The sequence below is a fragment of the Lutra lutra genome, chromosome 11 (assembly GCF_902655055.1).
Source record: "Lutra lutra chromosome 11, mLutLut1.2, whole genome shotgun sequence".
NCBI lineage: Eukaryota > Metazoa > Chordata > Mammalia > Carnivora > Mustelidae > Lutra > Lutra lutra.
Genome location: NC_062288.1, coordinates 103,799,564 through 103,824,948, shown reverse-complemented (window position 1 = coordinate 103,824,948; position 25,385 = coordinate 103,799,564). Strand labels below are relative to the sequence as shown.

Genomic DNA, 25,385 nt, shown 5'->3' with positions numbered 1-25,385 from the left:
ATTAAACTTTAAGTGGCACCTAAGTTTACATTGTGCCTGATTTATACCGATTGACCATTCAAATTGATACAAGAACCATGATTAATTTAGAATTACAAACTTTTCATTGCTCTGTTTTAATCATATTGTTGTATGTTGATGCAGGTAAATAGTGCTGTGCATTTTATTTGAATATTCAGAATTTACTTGTAATCTGTTTACTTTACTCCTCTAGCCGGAATAGATATTGGTCCTGTTGCTGATGACCCGTCCTCTTTGCCTCAGCCAAGTGTCAATCCAGGCTCCCGACCATTAAGTGAAGAGCAGCTGGACGGAATCCTCAGTCCTGAGCTAGACAAGATGGTCACAGATGGTAAAATATTTGCCCCACATCTAGGCTTTCTAAAAGACTTGAGTAAATATGATTTTCAAAGATTTCTGCATGCTTCTTTGTCATTGAACTTCTCTCCTGATCATTTCTGTGTCAAATGCTATATTGTGTCAGTATGTTGACGTGGTAGTTGTTAATATTTGTGTTTCTTTGTTTTATCCTAGGAGCGATTCTTGGGAAGTTATATAAAATTCCAGGTACTCGTTTGTCTACTTCGAGTCTATGAAAATGGCATTCCGTGTACTTGGGCTCCGATAGTCTTTTGCTTTAATCTTACTGTCACTGTCATTCTGTGTCACAGAGCTTGGAGGGAAGGATGTTGAAGACTTGTTCACTGCTGTGCTGAGTCCTGCAGCCCCTCAGCCGGCCGCGTTCCCGCAGCCTCCCCCGCCCCCAGTGCCGCAGCTGGTGCCCATACACAGTCAGGGTACGTCACCTCTAGAAAAGTTTCGTAAGTACCCTCGTGCAGTTTCTCTGCTGTTGCTGAAGCAAATCAGCCTTGTCCCTTAGAAACAAGGTATAGAAACCGAAAGCAGAAAACCCTCTTTTGTGGCAATGGAACAACACTTAATTTGAATTTATCTCCGTCACTCCCTTACCCCCATGAACTTCCCCAGCCCCCTGGGATCTACTTTGTGACCAGAGTTCTTTTGCTGTCTTTACTGGCAGCTCCCCTTCAGTCGGCCCTTCCTCCACACACGTTCGGAGACTGACCCCCCGCACCTGGCTGCCCGGCCTCGGCTTCCCTGTCATATCCCGAGTCAGCAGATCGCCACCTGCACACACGGCCCCATGTTTCCATTGTGGCAGGTGGCACAGCTGTGGATGCCTGTTTGGATAGTTATGGTTTTTGGATACTTATCGTTTTTCCTTGAGACCGTGAGCTCCTTGAAGGCTGGGGTCATATCTGTCCCCGTCACTGTCTGCTCCCCCATGGACTGTGTGCTCAGTGCATCCTTTCAGAGTAAATCTGCCACATTTTTCCACTGTCAGCTTCAGATCTCTAATTTTGTAGAAATCTGTCTTTGGTCAGTTTTCTTCTACCTACTTGTAACTAGTTGCCAGATAATCTAATTTCTCCTGTTTCTGGAGAGCTGAAATTGGATGACTTAGACTTAAAATTTGCGAAGGTACGTGAGGGAAACCACCACAGGTGTGGGACTCTCCGTGGGGGTGGTTGGAGTCCCGTGGGGTGATGTGGGTGCTTGGTGATCTGAGCGCAGGGTCCCGTCTCCGTACCCTGGTCTTACTGCTTCATGCGGGTATACTGAGCTAGGGAATTTTATGATGCTTTTCTAACCCTTTACATTGTTTTTGTAAAAGTGCTGAAATATGCAAATAATTTAATGTTATCTTTACTACCAACTTTGTGTATACACGAAAAATGTCATAATGCACATAATTAAAATATTTTAGTTTCTGCCAGTTTAGCCTCTAAACATAAATCTACCTTGATTTTTTTCTAGACTAAACATGTGATTTACAGTTGGATAAAATAGACTCATCATAAGTGCTTCTTGTCTTAATTGTTCCCATATGTTTCCTTAATGATTAAGAGTGCAACACTTCAGTATTTCTCTTCTCAGCATATTAAAAAACCCGTATCTCCATGTTTTCTGAAATGGAAAATAATGATTTTAGAAATCAAATCAAAGATGCTTTTTTTTGAGAGCGGGCATGTGCTCATGGGTAGGGGGAAGAGGGTTGGAGCAGAGGATAAGAGGGAGAGAGAATCTTAAGCAGCCTCCATACCCAGCACAGAGCCGAAGGGGGACTCAATCTCACAATAGCTCATAAACTGAACTGAAATTAAGAATTGGACACTTAACTGACTGAGCCACCCAGGCACTCCAAAGATTCTTTTTTTAAAAAGATTTATTCATTTTAGAGAGCTAGTGAGAGAAAGTGAAGAGGGGCAGAGGGAGAGAAAGAGAATCCTAAGCAGGCTCCATGCCCAGAGCAGACCCCGATGCAGGGCTTGAGCACAAGACCCTGAGATCAGGACCAGAGCTGAAAGTAAGGGTCAGAGGCTCAACTGACTGCACCACTCAGGGTGCCCCAAGATGCATTTTTAAATAAACAATTTCACTGTCATGATTTAAATCCTCTCACAGTGTAGGCTCATTTTTGAAAGGTTTTGAGGGGATACCTTTGTTTTGTTAGGTGCTTATGTGTGATACAAAGATGAGAGAGACTCCTGGAAGGAGTTTTCATCCTGCTATCATAGACTTTCAGGTGTACAGCTAGTTTATATCATAGTAGACCATGTCAAGTAGGACCTTCAAAGTCATTAAGATATCATGTTTTGGAGAATAACAGTTCTGATTTAAGCATGATGAGGCCACATACATAGTGACACATAGATATTCAGTAATGGCAACTTGAACATTTTCTAGAGCAAAGGAAGAGTAAGTGGGTAGCGTTTAAGGAGCAAAAGTAGAAAATGCACGTTGGGTCTAGATTGTACGTAAATGGCTGTGAAAATAGGCAGTGGCAGTTGGCCTTTTCTTCTGTGGGTTACTTAGAGCCATCCAAGATCTCACACCAGTGATGTGACCTGACTGATGGGTTACATGTTTCAGCAGTATTGGGAAGGAGTTCGAGACAAGGGTTATACTCATGAGTTTATTGTGGTTGGGGCTAGGTGAAAATTTGGGTTCCATGCATGTAAGTGTATCTCAGTGCTAACTGAAAAAAAGCAGTGGATATGAGAGACAGTGATGTTAGAACACAGAGGACTCTGCTACTGAGTGGTTGTAAGGTACTAGGAAAGTGGGACCAAAGTGAAGTAGACTGATGGGAGCCAGGCTTGCCTACAGGTAATCAGGCTGTATACTAGAAGCGCAGAACAGAGAGGACTGGGTGTGTGTGTCTGTGTGTGTTAGTGTTAGAGGGCAGTAGAGGTATAACATTTAGTTTTAGACCACTGTTAGTTCGTTGGAAATGACGATATACATTGTTCTGACTTACAGGCGGAGTTACTTGTGGCTGTTAGGCAATATGTGCTGTAGAGTACAGAATCTTGAAGAACTCTTAAATGTGATGAATTACAAGCTTAACTCTCTAGACTTATATTAGATATGCAGTTAGATGTTCCTTTTCTTTCTCCTTTTTAAGAGTTATGTGAAAGTGAAAAAGCAGTGATGGAGACTGCATGAGAGGCCTAGGTTGTTAGAGATAGGGACAAAGTCAGGTAGGATGAATGCTTGACAGATGTTTCATTGGACAGTAAAATTGCTGGTAATCTTCAGCCGAGTCACTTCAGTAGCAGTAGTTCAGGAAGGGTGCCGGAATGCAGTGTTAGCCCAGTGTTACAGAAGGTCAAAAAGTGGAGAAAGGAAATTTCAAGAAGATTGAGATAGAATAACTTGAAATCACGTTAGTGAAAGGTTAAGTGAAGTAACTTTTCTATCATTACTATGATTCATGCCTTGAAACATTACTTTTATAAGCCGGTATCATTAGGTTGAGTTGTACGGTAGACGACAGAGACTGAGAGACAACACTTCTTAATTAAAATAGTGACAAAGGAAAAATGCTTTGCATTTACTTCCGTGTCCTTGCGCAAGTTATTTAACCTCTGGGTCTTTGCTTCAAAGGAGCTACATGTGATAACCCGTTTCCTAGGTGGTGGTGAGGATCCAACAGGTAATACATGTAAAGCTTTCAGAACAGTGCTTGGCATATAGGGAAATGCTTCATAAACTATTATTATGAAAGGGTTCAATGTGGTCATGTTGTGGTTAAGATAGTGCTGACATGGATCACATTGTCATTATTAATAAAGAAGCTTTTGTTTCTCTTAATTACATGAAAGACATTTGAGATTTTTCAGTCAAATCTTAACATTCCTTAATGGAACCTACTTTTCATTGAAACTGAAAATAGAGGTAACATTCTGCTTGGGATAAAAGCAGAAATGTTGTTCCCTGATCTCCTCCTTGAAGGGAACATAGATGTCCTGAGACACTTGTCACTGTTATGTTCTTATCCAGTGCGTCCAGCTCCAGCACTTAGTAGAATAAGCCCTAGTTGGGAAGTCAGATAGCTTGTAGGAAGTCCTTGAGACAAAATCCTGAAAGCCTGTGGTAATCCGTCCCAGTGTCCTCCCTAAGAACTGGAGACGTCTAAACTCGGAGTTGTTCCAGTTAGAGGATCTGGTTTAGGTGACAGGACGTTATGCAGTACCAGACTTGTGGGTGAGATGCGGCTCCTGGTGGTTCTTTTCTCTAATGGCATGACAAAGTCCTTGTTAGGAGTTCTCTGTCATTACACCAATTGGGCCAAATATTAGCCAACTCTGTAACTGTATATCCATTTGTATAATTGATTGTTGACTTAGACATGGGTCTCCTACTGTTACTCTGGGTGTTGCAACAGAGGCCATGTGCTTACTACTTCAGAGTAGGTCTCTAGATCGGGAGGAGGTTTTTGAAGGTACAGAAAACTGTGCAGATAAGGACAGTTGGCTGTTCCTCAATAGTTCAGACCAGTAGAGGATCATAATAATCTAAGTTGGCATTACCTGCTTGAGGAGAGTTAGGGGATGCACATGGTGGTCTTACTACGGTTTGCCTACTGGCTGTTTAGGAAGAAGATGATCAGAGATTTGAAGCTTGTAAATAAGCTGGAATGAGAGTTAAAATGTGTGTGGGTTGAAACTGCAAGCACGTAATGAAAATGAGGCCCAAAACAGAATGTATGTATTTTTAACAATAATCATCTGTTTGATAATGGTAGATGAAATATTGCTTGTTCCAAATAATTTTAGACCACATACCAACTTAAGAATCATGGATGGTTTTTTTGTATTAACACCAACAGGGGTAAAATATAAAGAACCATCTGTTTGTAAATTTTTGAATGAAGAAGAGAAAGAATATTTGATGAAATTTACTAGCATTTGCTGCAGAGTCATTCTTTCTGTGGAGCTGATATGTAAGGAGTAGCTCACCGCACGCCAGGCACCATGCTGAGAACGCCCATCCATTGTAACAGTGACGTCACAGAGTAGCTTCATTGTGTAGAAGCAGTAACTGACTCTTTTTTAACGGGTAGCAGAAATCAAGCTTCAAGCCCAAGGCTGTCAAACTCCGACACACATGCTCTCTGCAGTATACTGTGATGAAGTAGGGAAAAGTACAAAGACCATATTGCAAAAGAGTATAACCAAAAACTACTCTTTGTGCAATATTTTAGCTTCATATTGAAATAAAAAGCCTACTTTTAAAGAGTGCTAGGAATGTTTCTTTGGAAATACTACTCAAAAATAAGCTGCTTTTAAAAAGTTATTTATGAATAATATGCAAACTGAATTGTTGTTTTCTTCTTCAAAGATGTTTTTTCCCGGATGCCACTCATGAATGGCCTTATCGGACCCAGCCCTCATCTCTCACACAATTCTTTGCCTCCAGGCAGTGGATTGGGAACTTTCTCTGCCATAGCACAGTCTCCTTATGCTGACGCCAGGTATCATCGGCTTCGTTTTCCGTGGAAACTTAAGTTGCAATAATTTTTATTATAAAAATGTTAATTGGTCTATCTTAAGTTGTTTTGTACTGCATACGTGTATGTTACATATATTAGGATCTTTGCTAAAAATTACCTAACATGTTATCTACTTTGTAATATGAAGAGGTCTTAAGGAAATTGTACTTGACCATAGTATTTAGAAAGTAATTTCATGTGTATGAAGTCAAGTTATTTATTATTTCCCAGGGATAAAAATCCAGCATTTAATCCAATGGCAAGTGATCCTAACAGCTCTTGGACATCATCAGCTCCCACGGGGGAAGGAGAAAACGATACAATGTCAAATGCCCAGAGAAGTACACTGAAGTGGGAGAAGGAGGAGGCTCTGGGAGAAATGGCAACAGTAGCGCCCGTTCTCTACACAAACATTAATTTCCCCAACCTGAAGGAGGAATTCCCTGGTAATTCATGGATATAGTATTGCTGTCTGTGTTACCAGCTTTCCTGCATGTGCAGTGCCTGATTGTTTTTTTGTTACTGTAGTAGAAAGACCGTGTATCAACACTTAAATTTCATCAGGTACAACTGCATACCATGTGAAGATTCCATAGGTGTCTGGAAAGATCTTGCATTTTCTGTCCTAGACCCTCTATCCCTTTGCATATTTCCTAAAAGTTAATTTGAGTTAATGAAATAATCTGTTTTCCTGCTCTTAGCAGTCTTCCTAAATATGAAACTCAGTGTTGTGTTACCTGTGTAACTCTACCAAAAAAAAAAAAAAAAAATCTAGAACAGGAACTCACCATGTAGTCAAGAGTACAGTTAGGCTCAATCAGACCCTATTCTCAGAGTCTGTTCCCAACCAAGCTAACTCAGTAGTATTTGCCCCTTTCCCTAGCAGTCCAGCCTGTTTGAAAAAGTCGGATGGTATAAAGGTACCCTTTTTGAAAATTCTGCTTAACCAGAGGATGAACTATTTAGATTAATGGAATGTCATTTATAGAATATTTTTAAGCAAACATTGATTAATTATGGTGAGTTCATGTTGCCAGACAGACTAGGATAGAAAACGTTATTCACACTCTGTCTTAGAGTCATTTCCCTGCTACCAGCATATAGCGCTTTTTAAAAAATTTTTTTTAATTTTTAATTTTTGTTTATTTATTTTTATTTATTTATTTGACAGACAGAGATCACAAGTAGGCAGAGAGGCAGGCAGAGAGAGAGGAGGAAGCAGGCTCCCTGCGGAGCAGAGAGCCTGATGCAGGGCTCTATCCCAGGACCCTGGGATCATGACCTGAGCCGAAGGCAGAGGCTTTAACCCACTGAGGCACCCAGGCATCCCAGCTTATAGCTCTTTTAAATAACCTGGAGGTTCCCCAGAAGTGGATTTTCTTAAAGATGACACCTGTCTTTCAGGTGTCTCTTTGTGCTACTTTATTCATTCTATATAGAAATAAATGCTACCTTACACAACAATAAAAATCAGTGGTTTAGTACAGGGTTGTCTAGTAAAGGAATATACATAATTTTCAAATACTGTTTTATCCCACCTTCATTGGCTGTTTACAGATGAGCATATCTGGCTCTATTAAGTCACTTTGCATCAATGTCCATTATCCTTAGAGTAGAACTATGATTTTTTTAAAGTAATTTTCTTTAGTAATTTTATTATGTGATTCTAGAACCCCATGAGTTAACATGTTAAGGCTGTTGCTATGTCACCATCTTCATTGGCTTTCTTAAAACTTTTTTTTTAATGGCTTAATCATTTCTACATTTATCACTGTTGATTTCACCCATATTTCACTTTGTTTACTGTCCTGACACTGTGAATTTCATAGAAATGATTTGAATTTGTTAGTTTTCCATATGTTTGTTGTGCACAAGTGCTGGTGAGATTCTTATTTATAATTATGATTACTTCTTTTGGTCAGATTAATAGACTTCTCTCGAGTACAGATATTTTATAGAACTCTTAGGTTCGGTTCTGTCTGGTAGCATCTACATGGTTGAGGGAACGTGTTACCTTTGGCTTAACTTTATCTTGGCGGCTCAGCCCATTTGACTTAAAAGCTTCCCCGTTCTCTAGCGAGACGGTTAATGAGGCGGCACTTCATTTAGCAGATACGTGTCTGGCCTACTCTGTGCCTGGAACTTTATGCCGTACCAAGAACTGAACTTAGGTCCACCCATTTTAGGAGAACGTAGCCAGACTAAGTTGAGCTGTCAGCCCCGCATGGCAATGCGTCCTGACCTCGGCTCTGTGACTGTGTGCACGTGCTTTTCTGTTGCAGACTGGACCACCAGAGTGAAACAGATTGCCAAGCTGTGGAGAAAAGCCAGCTCACAGGAAAGAGCGCCTTACGTGGTATTTACCAAAACTCCCATGTATCAGATTCTTTATTTTTTTTAAAGATTTTATTTAATTGTTAGAGAGAAAGAGTGCAAAAGCAGGGGGAGATGCAGGCAAAGGGAGAAGCATGCTCTTCGCTGAGCGAGGAGCCCATTGTGGGACTCCATCCCAGGGTCCTCGGATCATGACCTGAGCCGAAGGCAGGCACTTACTTAACTGACTGAGCCACCCAGGCGTCCCTATATTAAGTATATACAATACCCAAACCTTATTTTTATTGTCTTGCGTTAATAAGATTTACCATTGCACAAAATACATCTTAATACTTGCACAATTAATAAACAGCTTTGTTTTTATAGTGATTTCCTAGTTTATTATGTGTTAAGGTAGAATGTGGTGTTTTCATAAGCTGGTTAATTAGAACCATGATATTGAAGATGGAAATCAGTTATTTTAGGAGCATGTTTAATTCATTTCACTTTTTTAGAAAAAAGATTTATTTATTTGAGAGAGGGAGAGCTCGTACAGGGAAAAGCAGACTCCCTGCTGAGCGGAGAGCCTGATAGGGGGCTGGATCCCAGAACCCTGAGATCAGGACCTGAGCTGAAGGCAGAGGCTTAACCTACTGAGCCACTCAGGTGCCCCTCATTTCACTTAAAAATAGTTTCATCTCTTCGAAAGAGTACTAATTTTTGAGGCTATGTTAGCGTGCCTCAGTTTCTTCTACAATAAGCTTTTTTGTGTGTTAAGTTTAATGAAGAATCTTTTATGTATTTTGAAAGAGACATACCTGGACACCTTTAAGGAGCTTTTGAAACATGACCTTTGTGAGAAATAGTCAGGATATTTTATAATAAGGGTCACAGTTTAGATGGTGAATTATTTTCTCCCAAAGAGCCAGATTAAGGTTTTCAGCTTCATCCAAATCCTGGCTTCCCTCTTAAAGCATATTAAATGGACATTATTGTTTTGAAAAATATATGCATTTATTTTCCAACTTGGCTTTCAGTGCATATATTGTCAGAGATAGTGAATGTTTGGGTAAAGCAAAATAATGTTTTTGATGTGTTGATAATGCCTCGTTTTCTCTCAACTTGACTGTGGTAAGGTAAAGGCAGGATAATTTTATTGTTTCTCACTGTTTTCTTTAATGCTAAGCTTCAAATTCCAGATTTTAGATTTAGAGGATTGATTAGATATTTTCTTTTACTCTCAATTGGGGGGGAGGTTAACTTTTCCATTTTTGAAGGGTCCTTGAAGATTAGGATTGAAAATAATAGATTACTGGGTTCTCTAGCCTGGTGCAGACAGAGCGATGGAAACCCATCCTCTGCTGAGATGACATGCTTTAAACATGGGGGAAGATGGGACCTTGTCCAGAGGCTTCACACGGGAGCCTGGAGGCTCTTTTCAACTCTTTAACCAAACTTTATCGTATAAAGTTTATCATAGTTCTCCTTTGTTTCGTGAAACATGTTACATTTGTTGGAATATAACTTCCTTCTTCTTTTTTCAAAGCAAAAGGCCCGAGACAACAGAGCTGCTTTACGCATTAATAAAGTGCAGATGTCAAATGACCCGCTGAAGAGGCAGCAGCAGCAGGACAGCGTCGATCCCAGTTCTCGTGTTGACTCGGACCTCTTTAAAGACCCATTAAAGCAGCGAGAATCAGAGCATGAACAGGAATGGAAATTTAGACAGGTGTGTGTTTTTGTTTTTAATAATTTGCTTCTAAATTGCATTTTTACTGTTTGAGAGGAGAGCAGTTCATGCCATTATTTCAGGAGATAGTTCTTATTAGAGTATGAAAATGAGATGAAAAATAGGCTTCCCTTCCTCAGTAAGCTATGTCTAAGTGGATGTGGGGAGTTCACGGAAACATGGTAAACAACGTGCTGCGGTCAGCATGAGCGGGGTGCGATGCCTGATCACGGCTCCTCTTCAGGAGTTTGTAATCTGATACGGGCCCAGTCTGGTGACGGATGACATCAAACAAATGAATTTTCTGTCGCTTTTTTCCTCCCGTGACCATTACATTCTTTTTCTCAGCCATGCGATCACTTTCTCTTTTCTGCTCCACAGCAAATGCGTCAGAAGAGCAAGCAGCAGGCTAAGATAGAAGCCACGCAGAAGCTCGAGCAGGTCAAGAACGAGCAGCAGCAGCAGCAGCAGCAGCAGCAGCTCGGGGCGCAGCCCCTCCTGGCCCCTTCCGGCTCGGACACACCCAGCAGCGGGATGCAGAGCCCCCTGACCCCCCAGCCTGGCAACGGAAGTGTGTCTCCGGCGCATTCGTTCCATAAAGACCTGTTTGCGAAGCAGCTCCCCGGCACCCCCACCTCTGCGCCATCGGATGACGTGTTTGTAAAACCACAGGCCCCTCCTCCTGCGGCAGCCCCGGCCCGCATGCCGGTGCAGGAGGGCCTGCCACAGCCTCAGGCCTGTCAGCCAGCCTCCCCGCAGGTGTTCTCGCCGGGATCCTCTCACTCCCGACCGCCATCTCCAGTGGATCCTTACGCGAAAATGGTTGGTACCCCAAGACCACCTCCTGGGGGCCATAGTTTTTCCAGAAGAAACTCTGCTACGCTGGCGGACAGCTGTGCCCCTCTGCCTTCAGTCTCTAGGCCTGCTCAGATGAGTGAAACAACAGCAAATAGGCCGTCCCCAGTCAGAGATGTATGTTCTTCCTCCACAACGAATAGTGACCCCTATGCAAAGCCTCCGGACACACCTAGACCCATGATGACAGATCAGTTTCCCAAACCCTTGGGCCTCCCCCGACCCCCTATAGTTTCCGAACAAACTGCAAAAGGTCCTCTCGCAGCTGGAACCAATGATCACTTTACTAAACCATCTCCGAGGACAGATGTATTTCAAAGACAGCGGATAGCTGACCCATACACACGACCCTTGTTGACACCTGCCCCTCTTGATGGGGGTCCTGGACCTTTTAAGACTCCAATGCAGCCCCCTCCATCTTCCCAGGATCCCTATGGATCCGTGTCACAGCCACCAAGGCGATTGTCTATTGATCCTTATGAAAGGCCTACTTTAACACCAAGACCTGTAGATAACTTTCCTCATAACCAGTCAAGTGACCCATATAGCCAGCCTCCCCTAACCCCACATCCGGCAATGAATGAATCTTTTGCTCATCCTTCAAGGGCTTTTTCCCACCCTGGAACCATGTCAAGGCCAACATCTCAGGACCCATATTCCCAACCCCCAGGAACTCCACGACCTGTTGTAGATTCTTATTCCCAACCCTCAGGAACATCTCGCTCCAATCCAGACCCTTACTCTCAACCTCCTGGAACCCCCCGGCCCACCACGATTGACCCTTACAGTCAGCAGCCACCAACCCCGAGGCCGTCTACACAGGCAGACTTGTTCGTTACATCTGCCGCTAATCAGAGGCATGCGGATCCGTATGCCCATGCCCCTGGAACACCAAGACCTGGGATTTCTGTTCCTTACTCTCAGCCACCAGCAACACCAAGGCCAAGGATTTCGGAGGGTTTTACTAGGTCCTCGATGACAAGACCAGTCCTCATGCCAAATCAGGATCCTTTCCTGCAAGCAGCACAGAATCGAGGAGCAGCTTTATCTGGCCCGTTGATAAGGCCACCTGATGCATGTCCCCAAACGCCTAGGCCACCTGGACCTGGTATTTCAGACACGTTTAGCCGAGTCTCCCCATCTGCTACTCGTGACCCCTATGATCAGCCTCCAATGACTCCGAGATCTCAGTCTGACTCTTTCGGAGCAAGTCAAGTCACACATGATACTGTTGATCAGTCGAGGCCTGGCTCGGAGGGGAGCTTCGGCGCGCCTTCACACTCTCCAATGACTTCTCAAAGCCAACAGTTTTCCGGCGTCTCCCATCTTCCTGGACCTGTACCTACTTCGGGAGTCACTGATACACAGAATACCGTAAATATGTCACAAGCAGAGACAGAGAAATTGAGACAGGTAAAAACGCATTCTATCTCCACAGGTGTTTTAAGTATATTATTTGAGAAAGCTGTTCATTTCACAAACTGAGTAATTTTCTACACAAATGTTAAAGTTTATCTTTGTAGAGTTTGTCATACTGCAGAGAAGAAACATGAAATTGGTAAAATTAATGCAGTTGAATTTGATATATTCTGCATCTTATTTTTGACCTTCGTGAATTTGGGTATTATTAAATATGAAAACGTTCAATTTTATGATTCTTGTGTGGTGGGGAAAAGGACCCAAATTATTACTTTGTTCTTATAACCTGTTGAATAGTTAAGTACATCCGGTGTTTTATCAAAGTTGTGAACACTGAGGTATTTTAAGCATCACCACAGTCCCATATTGGAAATATTTGGACTTAAGAAGCCATCCGTTCGTTGTCAGACCTCCTCGTGACGGTCGTTTCTCTCCCTCCAGCGGCAGAAGTTGCGTGAGATCATCCTCCAGCAGCAGCAGCAGAAGAAGCTGGCAGGCCGGCAGGAGAAGGGGTCGCAGGACCCTGCGGCGGTGCCTCACTCGGCGCCCTTGCCACGCTGGCAGCCTGAGAGCGTCAGCCAGGCTTTCAGCCGGCCTCCACCCCCCTATCCTGGGAACATCACGTCACCCGTTGTCCCTCCTCTAGGACCCAGATACGCAGTTTTCCCAAAAGATCCACGTGGCCCCTATCCTCCTGAAGTTACCAGTATGGGGATGAGGCCTCATGGATTCAGGTAATGCTTTTAATTTCATGCCACATTTAAACTGCTAGAAGGGAATAGAAAAATGAAGTTACTGCTGAGATGTTGTTAATACTTTTTACTTCTTGATTCCTTTGAGATATAATCAGTGTTATTTTCCACTAATGAGAGGTCATGGAGTTTTCTTTTTTTAACCTCTGGAGAACTCTATGTAGACTCTTAAAACCCTTCTTCAGTTATTAAGTATCGACTGTTAGGGTTACATTATAGCCACAGGCAAGCAGCTCATCAGTCCTTCAGATCTGTAGCTTGGTGCTCCCTCTTTAGTTTGGTGAAAGCTTTCTGGATTGTGATGAGTGAACATTGTCCTTGCCACAAATTTTCCATTTTAATGTACTTTGTAAATAACTGTGGAGATTTCCAAATTGATGGGCTGTTTTCCTCTAGGAGCTTTTCTTGATGAGAGAGGGTTGTACAGGTAACGGCATCGTTTCTTTGAGTGAGTGGAGTGGCTGGTACGAGGGTCAGTCCCAAACGTGACACAGTAGAGAGTTCTTTAGGACATGCTTTGGTTTGGTCATGTATGTTTTTTCGGTCTAATACCTATCTCCATGATAGTCTTAACCTGATTTTCCTTTTTTCTTCCTCAGTTATTATTTATGCCTGTTGTCCTCTTTTATATTTACTTATAAATTGCCTTTAATTTTTTTTAGAATGAGGTATAGTATAAATAATAAAAATAGTCCTATAATTTATTCATCTACTAAGTTTTTACAGGTGATGCCTAGCCTTCTTTATCTCTTACTGCCTCCTGTCATCATCCCTTTTAAGCAAATAGATCAGTCTTTTCGGTCATCATACCCATGCCTTTGTCCTCTCAAGGACAGAGGCCTGGAAGTCTCTCTAGTATGGGGCCCCTTGGTGGCTCAAGCATTAGGCATCTGCCTTCGGCTCTGGTCATGATCCCAGGCTCCTGGGATCAAGCCCTGCATCGGGCTGCCTGCTCAGCAGGAAGCTTGCTTCTCCCTCTCACACTCCCCCTGCTTGTGTTCCCTCTCTCCCTGTTGATAAATAAACAAAATCTTAAAAAAAAAAAAAAAAAAGTCTCTCCAGCATAATTTGTTAGACCACCTGCTTTCTTCAAACGTCCCCCCACCCCATATCAGCCCTTCCTTATAATCTCCTTAAATAAGGAACAAAGGGACTCTTACTCTAGGAGTAGTGTGCTTATTTCTGAACACTGGATAGCATCTGCTCACTGTCCGTTTGTTTATGTTGCCTTAGATGATTTGCCTTGAGAGCTCAGATGTGGTGAGCATTGTAGGGTACTTAGCAACAATTACTTGTGTATGGATACTTGGTAAGTGCTTTCTAATGGTGATAATTTTGATTTGCTAAGTCGTTGTATTTGGCAACATTAATTTTGTATATGAGTTCAATCTAAAGCTGTTCCTTTTTCAGCCTAACTCTAAATTCAACATGATTCTTAATATTAACAACTTGCTTTTTTTTTAGATTTGGCTTTCCAGGAGGTAGTCATGGTACCCTGTCAAGTCAAGAACGCTTCCTTGTACCTCCTCAACAGATACAAGGATCCGGGGTTCCTCCACAGCTGAGAAGATCGATATCTGTAGATATGCCAAGGCCTTTAAATAACGCACAGATGAATAATCCCGTTGGCCTTCCTCAGCATTTTCCACCACAGAGTCTGCCGGTTCAGCAGCATAACATACTGGGCCAAGCATTTATTGAACTGAGGCATAGGGCCCCTGATGGAAGGCCACGGCTGCCCTACACTGCTTCTCCTGGCAATGTCACAGAGGTACCTTCTCATCCAAGACATGGAAACTTCATTCCCCGGCCTGACTTTCCAGGCCCTAGACACACAGAGCCCGTGAGACGACCTTCTCAAGGTCTACCAACTCAGCTGCCTTTGCATCCAAATTTGGAACAAGTGCCACCATCTCAGCAAGACCAAGGTCATCCTGCCCATCCATCTTCTATGGTCATGAGGTCTCTAAGTCATCCCTTAGATGGAGAATTTTCAGAGGCCTCTTTGTCAACATCTGCATCAGCTGAAACAACATCTGATAATTTACAGATAACCACCCAATCTTCTGATGGTCTTGAAGAAAAACTTGATTCTGATGACCCATCTGTAAAGGAACTAGATGTTAAAGATCTTGAAGGGGTTGAAGTCAAAGACTTGGATGATGAAGATCTTGAAAATTTAAATCTAGATACAGAAGATGGCAAGGGAGATGAATTGGATACTTTAGGTAATTTGGAAACTAATGATCCCAACCTGGATGACCTCTTAAAGTCAGGAGAATTTGATCTCATTGCATATACAGATCCCGAACTTGACCTAGGAGATAAGAAAAGCATGTTTAATGAGGAACTAGACCTTAATGTTCCGATTGATGATAAGATAGATAATCAGTGTGTATCTATTGAACCAAAAAAAAAGGAGCAAGAGGACAAAACTGTGGTTCCTCCTGATAAACATTCTCCATGGAAAAAATCCACGAGTACCAGTGAGATAAAAACAGAAGTACTATCTCCAAATTCTAAAGGGGAAACCAAATGTGAAACTGAGAAAAGTGATGAGAGTAAGGATAATGTTGACACTCCCTGCTCACAGGCTTCTGCTCACACAGACATAAATGATGGAGAGAAGGCTTCCTTGCAGTCCTGTGACACAGACCTACTTGAGAAAAGAGCTAATCGAGAAACTGCTGCTTCCAACACAAGTGGTGTGCGTGGCTCCACTCAGCTGCCCACTGAGGACGTAATAAACTCCTGCAGCATAACTGTATCTACTCCAGTTCTCTCAAGTTTACTTGCTAATGAAAAATCCGATAATGCAGACGTTAGGCCTTTGGGGTCTCCACCACCAACTTTGCCAGCCTCACCGTCCAATCATGTGTCGAGTTTGCCGCCTCCTTTGATGACACCACCTGGTCACGTTTTGGACGGTACCGTGAATTCTAATGTGGCAGTCGTCTCTAGAGTAAACCATACTTTTCCTCAGGGTGTGCAGGTAAATCCAGGATTCATTCAGGCTCAGTCAGCAGTTAATCATGGTTTTGGGACCGGAAAACCTACAAATCAAACTGTGCCTCTAACAAACCAGTCTGGTACTAGTGGCATGTCTGGACCCCAGCAGCTAATGGTCCCTCAGACATTAGCCCAGCAGAATAGAGAGAGGCCCCTCCTTCTAGAGGAACAGCCTCTGCTTCTACAGGATCTTCTGGACCAAGAGAGACAAGAACAGCAACAGCAGAGACAGATGCAAGCCATGATTCGCCAGCGGTCAGAGCCATTCTTCCCAAACATCGGTAGGAATTCCCTTGGATTTCAGTAATTCTGTGGGCGTTAGGGTGGCGTATAGTAAGCTTCCAGGATTTCGGTATTAAAATTACATGTGGACCAGAGCAACTTATTCCTTATTCAGCTTTAAGATGAAAGCAGTTAAGAGTTTTAGATTCCTCCCAGGGATCGAGAGATTCAAAGTTCTTGAGTTTCAGACCTTCTCACTTTTATTGCTTATGCTGTTGTTTAACAGAAATTAGACTCGTCTCCTTTAGTTCCCTCTAACCATTATTACCATGTATTTTCAGAGTCATTGAAAGATGAATTTAAAGAAATTATGATAGAAATAAACTTCTTGCTGTCTTTGGTGTACAATAAATGCTTGGCAAAGTTTTTCACATAAAGCTCTTTCACTTATTTCCAATACCTTATTAATTTGGAAAACAAAAACAAAAACTGTAAAATAGCAATGCAAATACCAGAGGGCCTCCAGCAGACACTGCAGTCAGAGTCACATGTCAAAGGAACGTTTCCTTCTAAACAGTAAAACTGACATTCTGTTCTATAGGCATTGCCAATTTTATCATGGGGGGGGATTTCTTTTTCATCTATATGCAAAGAGGTATTTTTTTTTCCAGTAATCTACCTTTATTGCAAAGGTATACCCTCAAGAAATAGATACATTCTTCTTTTAAAAAACAATAACTAGGCTTTGTGGAATTCCGTAGTATCGGAATAACTAGGCTTTGAGGAATTCCGTATTATTGGAAATAACTGCAGTTTTTTGTTCATGATGTTGCATTTGGATGGAAAGGAATTGCATTGCTTTAGATCATGGCTACCATCTTCCTTAAATGTGGCAAGCTTCTTGCTCTGATTTTCGCACTACTGAGGTGGGCAAGCATTATGCAAATAGAGATTATTGAGATGAGATCAGATTCAGGATGAGGTTTTTACTATCTCATAATTCCTCACCCAGTACAGAAACCTGTAACAGTGATTATTATAATAAGGAATAAGAGTGTGTAAATTACATGATATTTGTGATAGTTAAATTACCTCTTAGTGTTACTTGAACCAAGTACTATGAAATAAATAACTTTAAAATATTTCTTCTTTAGATTTTGATGCAATTACAGATCCTATAATGAAAGCCAAAATGGTGGCCCTTAAAGGCATAAATAAAGTAATGGCACAAAACAATATGGGCATGCCACCAATGGTTATGAACAGGTAGGTAAAGATGTTTCTCATTTTTACTGTGCATCCAGAAGTACATGAATTATTACTAGGTCTTAGAAAAAGGATATAGTAACTCAAAAGCCTGTAGCCTAGGAATGAAAATAAATACTTAAATTGATTGTGATGTCAGCTGGATATGGTCAAATGTAAAATGTTTTAAGAATGTAAGGATTTAGTTTGAAGGTTAACATAATAAAACAATAGGGAAAGGTGAGATGGTTGATTTGATTAATCCAGGCATTTAAGTGTGTTCTTTTAAGTACTTTTAGAATAATCTATCTGAAGGCTGTCTGGGACAGAGATCTTTCATCCAAGATGGAGGAAGATGAGAAGATGAAACAGGAAAATAGAAATTGAACTGTTCTGTTGAGAAAAGAAGATAGCTTACTTAAGCCTGTGAACATTTTTTATTCCACCAAAGGAACAATGCAGAGAAAAAAGTGGAACATTTCAGTAAAGAGCCTCAGTGGATAAGACAACTGTGAATTCATTTCTAAAATAAAATGTTCCCAAACTGAATTTGAATCAAGAAAGAGAAAGTCAAGAGGATGGTTGAAAGTTAGCAGTTGGAGAATTTATCTTTTCACTGTTAGCAGAAAAGTGGAAATTATGCATTAAATAGGACTATAAGAGTTGGTAGACTCTGGATTTCTGAAATTAGAGTACTTACCCCCCTGAAGGTATATTAGGTAACCACTGGACAGTCTTTTTCAAGTTCTGATTATGGACCGCTGTCAGAATTACGTGGTTTTTTGTTTTTGTTTTTGTTTTTTTTTAAGTCAGGTTCTTGAATCAGAATGTCTGGAAATGGTGCTGGTGTATCCGTATTTTTGATGAGCACCAAGAATTATTCTGAAATATGTTGTGATTGAGAATCTCTGTCAGTAGAGTAGACATGGGGCCTCAGTGTAGCCTAATTACCTTGTTGAAGAACTCTTTGTCACAAGAAGAATTATGGGTGATTATGGAATTGAATATAAAACCTACATGAATTTGAGATAAACATGTTACTTCAGGTAAACGGGGAATCCTTAAAGGTATAATTCTTTCCAGTTGTTGAAATATTTGGAAGTGGTCAAGAAACACTGTTGAGATCAAAGTAAAAGTAGTTTCTAATGCTTTTCATTCTTACACAGCATCTATTAGCACATTTCCTCTATCACAGGGGTTTTTTAACTTTTTTGTCATGAACATTATTGACATTCTAGTGAAGCCTTTGAATTACTTCTCAACATTTGATATGCAAAACCAAAAAATGTAGTATTATAAGGAATCAATTATATTTAAAATACAGTTATTTAAAATTACGGTATGTGTGCTTCTTAATGCATTAACAGATTCAGCAATAGGTCTAATAACTACCATTATTTCATAGTATGTAATGATGAACCTAAGTGACCAAATTAGGTACGTGTAGCAACTTTTGTTATGAAAGTAGTGCGAATTGTACTGGTGATAAAGTCATGGTACTGCTAATAATAGTGTAGTTTGCTGCTGTAGTCAAAATAGAAGGAAAAGTTCATTTCATTCAGCCCTTAGTTTAAAGTTAGGGACCTCAAGTTAAAAAAAAAAAAATAGGAGCCTCAGAATCAGACCCCTGGTCTTTCAGCATGGGCACCTCTACCAGTGAGAGACACATTGGTACATTAGTCAGTTTATAGAATGTTGTTTACTCTTCTGCTAAGTGCTTTGAAGAAGAGGAGATAGTCCCTCCCTCAAGCCCGGTGCTGTGGTGACTGCAGATGATAGTGAGTGGTATTGGGATCCAGAGATCATTCCAGATCAGGGCTGTAGTGGAGACAGGAGGTTGATACATAAATTTAAAAAAAGAAAAAAACTGAGTAAAATATTAAAAAGCGTATGTTCTAAACGGTAACAGTACCTAAGTATTAATATGTAATATTTGATATATAATTTGGAAATTATGCTTGTTATATCAAAGCATTCGGTAACTGGAGGAAGTGTTTTCATTAAAGCAGTAATGTTTCTATGAAGTTTCTATAACTCTAATTAGAGTAAGTCACATTTTGCCAAACATTTTTATTTATTTATTGAGAGAAAGGGCATTTGCTTACGGGGGTGCATGGGGCGGAGGGAGAGGAGGAGAGCATCGTACGCAGGCTCCAAGTGCAGCACTGGGCTCTTATCTCATGACCCTGAGATCATGACCTGGGCCAAAATCGAGAGTCAGACAATTAAGGAGCCAAGCCCCAAGGCACCCCCAGCAGACATTTTTAACCATATAGCCTTATTCTTGGTTAGTGACTAATTTTTGATTTGCCTTAACATTAGATACTGAAATGCACAAAAATGTATGAAACTTTTAAGTTGAGATACATTTTTTGTTTTGAAATACAAAATAAGCTACTAATTATTTCTTATAAGAATAATTGACTTAGTTTATATTAGTTTTTGGTGTACAGCCATAGTGATTGGGTATTTATCTACATTATGAAATCGCCACCACAATAAGTATGGTTACCATCTGTCACCGTACAGCACTGTTAAGGTGTTAGTGACTGTGTTCCCTTTGCTTTATATTCTCACCTCCCTGTTGCTTACTCATTCTTGTTTTGTAGCTGGAAGATTGTACCTCTTCATCACCTTCAGCCATTTTGTCCATTCCCCCACCCCCTGCCAATAACAATTGGAACAAGAAATAATTTTCTAAGAATATCTGTAGTTCTATGTAGTATGTAGTATTGAATGAATTGTACTTTAAGGCATAGTGAGTCCTGTAATCGAGTGTGAAACCCCAGGAGCAGCCTAGCTGGCTTCCTGTCCCAGCTGCTTGGTCCTTGGGGTAGAAGTTAAGTAACCTCTGAATCTCCTGTCATCATGGATGACACTTCAGAGCTGCAGGGTGAGAACCCAAGGGGGGCACACACCACGACATGGGCCTTTCGTACGTGGCTTTGATGCCACTGCTCTATCTCCCCTGGAAGAGGAAAGCGTTAAGCACTTACAATAGTTTTCACTCTAAATGCTCGTCATTTTGATACTTAGAACTTCCTTTTCACAGGTTCCCCTTTATGGGCCAGTCGGTGACTGGAGCGCAGACTGGTGAAGGTCAGAGTCTCCTCCCCCAGGCAATCTCGCAGGTACTGCAGCTTGTCACTAGTCACCCGAGAGGGGACACTTTCCTGGGTTTCTCACCAAACCCTACTCTTTAGAGTGAGTCCACTTTTAGAAAACAGTAGAAACCTTAAAACATTGTCAGTACATTCGTGGCTCAGCAGAAGTAAAGACGTTTTACTACTTTTTAAAGGAAAGCCAAATTAAGGTTAAAAAATAGAGTTTCTGAAAAGGACCTCTCTGTTTATGAGTTAGAAAGTCACTTGGAAGAAAACCAAATGCTTCAGGTTTTAGGTTTTGCTTTTATTTACTTTCAACTCTGCAAGAACATTTTCATGTCCTACATTTTGGGATTAATCCATGACACGTGGAACTGTGAAATACAGACTCAGGTCATTCTCCTTGGCTGTTGGTAGTCCTGTTCTGCTCTTTAGTCCTTGGGATAACTTAGTTTTTAAAGATATTTCCCATTCATAATAATCAGATTTTTAAGTGTAATATTTAAATGTTTAGTGTCAAGCAATGTCCAGAAAAGTAGAACTGTTCATTTCATAAGGTGCTTTTTTTTTTTCAAATTATCTGCCTACAAAAAAAAAGGAGAAAGCTACTTACTATATGTCTTCTGAAATTTTCTTTTTTGCCGTGACAGTTGGGCCTTACATTTACTATGCTGATAATTATATTCTTTTCATTATTAAAAGAAGAGAGAGGCACTATTTGATAACAGTGGAGAAAGCATAGACTTCATAGCAGAGTTTAAAAAAAAGAAATCTCAGTTCCACTATGAATTTACTGTGCGACATTGGGCAAGTTCTTAAACCCGTTTTCTGATCTGTCAAATGTTACACTACCCGCTTTGCACTATTATAAGGATTTCATGAAGTGTTCTGGCTGCTAGTAATGTTCAGAATTGTTACCTGCTGTGCAGCTCATGTCTAACAGAACTTGTAACAACTGAGTAAATGTTATTTTCAGAGTTAATTTTATTAGAGTATTGCCAGGGAATTGTTAGGTTAATAACTATTTATTTAGTCTCCCTGGAAGAAATAAGATACTTAATTAGAAAATAAGACTAATATTTTTAATAATTGTATATTTATTTTATTATTTGTGCATATTAGGGACAGTACTTCTTGTTTGTAAGTAACTGTGTTATAAAGTGAATTTAGTAAATTTGGAACCCATATTTATATCTTAATTACAGAAAAAGCCAGGTAGATTTCATCAAAAAGTGGGATTTTATGTGGGTCTCTAGCTAAGTACTAATGATATTTGACTTGCCCTAATATATTTCTGATGAGTAATCCCTTGCCTCAAACATACTTGTTTTTCAACTAAAGTCTAGAAAATAAAACAGTTCAGAGATAGCTTTAAATTTTCAGAAATTAGTTTGTCACTACAAAGTTCGTCCTACTTTTTTGAAAAATCAAAGCTTTAAAGATGTCTTAGGAAATTAAGGGGGTTTTTCCTTCCATTTCTTTTTCTTTCATTTTTTTCTATTTCTTTCTTTTTTTTTTTTTTTTTAAGTTTTTTCCCCCTTTAACTGAAATGTGGAATAAACCTATTTGTAAATTTTACTTATTTTAGGATGGCAGTATAACACATCAGATTTCTAGGCCTAATCCTCCAAATTTTGGTCCAGGCTTTGTCAGTAAGTATAAATCTAATAAGTTATGTGTTCTCTGGGGATTGCTTGTTTGCGCTATATTTGTGTTCTTCTTTTAAAAAAAAAAATGGAGTTAGTGTAGATGTGTTATTTGAAGTCTAAGTGCCCTCATCTTTTATGGAACATCACTGCCCTATTAGACATCTGTTCCTGAAGGCATGTATTTTCATTGCTCTTTTTCTCTGTGCATGAAGAATTCTAGTTAGAGATCAATATTTTAATACAGAAAAACCATCTTCCCCATTCTCTTCAATATCGTTGCTGTTTTTATATACAGACTGGGCACTTTACAACCTGTAGAATTAAACCACTTCTTGTTCTAATGACTGTCTGCCTCAGTGACGAGGACACTAAATGGGAACAACGAAGGGAATGTGCTTAGAAATAAGTCGGGTTAGCAGCATGGTGTGAAGGTCAAGGCTACAGGACGCCACAGAGTCCTTTCTAGTTACCTTCAGGGGTCCCAAGGTGGTTCAGGATAGTGTTTACAGTTCTCCCCAAACTGAACCTTTCTGAAATCTTCAGACTGTTTAGCTAACTTTTTTTTCACCATTATTTTTCATTTTGCTCACCTCTGCTCTCCTGGTTCCAGAAACCAGAAAGGCTTTCCTTGCGGTAGGTCTCATTCTACCAGAAGCAGAACTTCTGAAATCTTGTGAAAAAGCCTGTTCTTGAAAAATGCCCTTCAAATTTAGTAGACTAGATTTCAAGTTCATACATATACTGGAACTTCTGGGTTTAGGAACAAACCCAAAGTCTAACCTTTTGAAATTAACCCCTGTATTTAATCATAATTATAATTTGAGCACATATTTGCATTAAAAAGTGCACTGCTATAACCAACTGGCTTTTTCTGGCTTTATTGTGCCCATTGGCATTGGTTGGATTCTTATTGTAATGACAATATTCTGTTATCATTGATGTAATTTTTCAGCTAATGTCCTTCTTGGAATTGTATTTATTCATTTCTTTGTCTTATAGTGAGTCAAAAGGTATATTTTGAATTTTACTACCATAAGATACTTTTTTTTTGGGTTTTTTTTTGTTTTTTTTTTGTTTTTTTTTTGGTTTTGTTTTGTTTTTGGGTTTTGGCATCAGTGACGTAAAGTGCCCTTATAAATAAAGAAAGAATATTGGTACAAAATGAAGAGATACAACTATTTGGGGAGATATTTATGACAGTCATAAAAATAGAAAAGATTTTACCTGGTTAATAATAATTCCATAACTTTGCTTATTTATAGAAATATAAATTACAAAATTCATAAAAAGTTACAATGTTTTTAACTTATGGATTTCCTTTATAAAACATAGACTTCATGTTGGTTCCTTCTAAAAGTTTATGTTCCCTTCCTCAAAGCTTAGGATATTTTTTCACTATTAAGAAATAGGAAAAACCTTATAAACAGGAAAATTAGCATGGGAAATGATACCTAATCCATGCATTGGTAATAGTATATACCTTTGTTTCTTCAAAACAAAACATTTCAAAAAATGTCTTAAAAAAAAAACCCAAATATTTATATTCTGTAAAGTCGTATCAATACAATACACCTATAACTTCATAGATAGGTTTGCATGTGGGTTAGAGAATTTCATAATTCAGTAGTGAAAAGCATTCCATTAGATAAAAGTCTTTTGTTTTTCAAAGATTGGATTTACAGTATTTCTAAGTATGAAGTTAACACGTGTACTAAGAATATGCATTTTTTGGTTTCCTCAAATAAATACTTTTCTAAAGTCTCCTATTTGGTAGTTACATTATGGTCTAATATTTAGCATTGTTTTCATGACACCCATTACAAGGTCATGGTGAAACTGCATATCCTTACAGAATGGATTTGTATAACTTGTACACTGTTAGATCTTTTAGGAAATTAACACAGATGAATTTTTCATTTTTTCCTTAGATGATTCACAGCGTAAGCAGTATGAAGAATGGCTTCAGGAGACCCAACAGCTTCTTCAGATGCAGCAGAAATATCTTGAAGAACAAATTGGTGCACACAGAAAATCTAAGAAAGCCCTTTCAGCAAAACAACGTACTGCCAAGAAAGCGGGGCGTGAATTTCCAGAAGAGGATGCAGAACAGCTCAAGCATGTTACTGAACAGCAAAGCATGGTTCAGAAACAGCTAGAACAGGTAATTTGAAGCATTCTGGGTGTTCTTTTTCATATGGGATGTTTTTATTATTTCTTCTCAATATTTCGGCCTTAAAATACATCGGTATATTTTATGTAAAAGATGCATTCCTGAAAAAGAACCCCCCCCCTTTTTAGATTTTATTTATTTATTTGAGAGAGAGAGTACATGAGCACAAGTGGGGTGGTGGTAGGGAAAGGTAGAGGAAAAAGGAGAAGCAGGCTCCCCACTGAGCAGGGAGCTCAGTGCTGGGCTTAATTTCAGGACCCAAGATAGCAACCTGACCCAAAGGCAGACACTTAACCCTCTGAACCGCCCAGGTGCCCCAAATGAAACCATTTTGCTTTTACCTTCCATTATAAACCAAATGCTTCCCAAATTGCTCATACTGAAATAACAGTTATACTTAAAAAGGAGAAAAATTTAAATTTTTATTTAAAATACAATAAGAGTGGTGTTCAAAATGGGTTAAGAACCCATTCATAGGAATTACCCAAGTGAATTAAAATTTGGGTTCACCTAAAAACTTGTGTACAGGTATTTACAGCAGCTCAACTCATACAGTCTCTAAATACTGGGAATAGCAGGTATCCTTCAGTGCTGAGCAGTTGAATACATTGTGATGTGTTCCTGCACTGAAGTAGGACACGGCAGTGAAAAAGAAAAGCTGGACGGACCTCAGGAGCCTCATGCCGAGTGAAGGAACCTAACCTCGGAGGGTTAGGTACACATTCCACTTACAGAACATTCTTGATGTGGCAGAATGACAAGGATGGACAATGTTCAGTGATTGTTGGGGCTTAGGGTTGGAAGGAGGGTCTGACTGTAAAGGGGTGACATGACATTTTTAGGGGTGAAAGAACTCTTCTGAATCTTGACTGGGTGATGCCTACGCTAATCTCTATGTGCGATAAAGCTCATAGAATTGTACACCCAAGAAAATCGGTATTTCTTTTGTCAATTTTAATTTTTTAAAGAAAAATGAGAAGTAATCCAAATATATATATATTTTTTATTTAATTTATTCATTTGACAGAGATCACAAGAGCAGCAGGCAGAGAGATAAGGGT

General features: G+C 40.0%; 1 protein-coding gene across 1 annotated transcript in view; it reads left to right on the top strand.

Moving 5' to 3' along the window:
* KMT2C (lysine methyltransferase 2C) overlaps positions 1-25,385 on the top strand; it is a 272,603-nt gene that overhangs the window by 217,190 nt on the left and 30,028 nt on the right. The window contains 14 exon segments of the mRNA XM_047695954.1: positions 215-352; positions 535-567; positions 672-797; positions 5,707-5,839; positions 6,089-6,303; positions 8,140-8,213; positions 9,717-9,899; positions 10,281-12,167; positions 12,615-12,907; positions 14,390-16,215; positions 17,311-17,422; positions 20,454-20,532; positions 22,094-22,157; positions 24,083-24,315. Coding sequence (XP_047551910.1) covers positions 215-352; positions 535-567; positions 672-797; positions 5,707-5,839; positions 6,089-6,303; positions 8,140-8,213; positions 9,717-9,899; positions 10,281-12,167; positions 12,615-12,907; positions 14,390-16,215; positions 17,311-17,422; positions 20,454-20,532; positions 22,094-22,157; positions 24,083-24,315 — 5,396 coding nt within the window.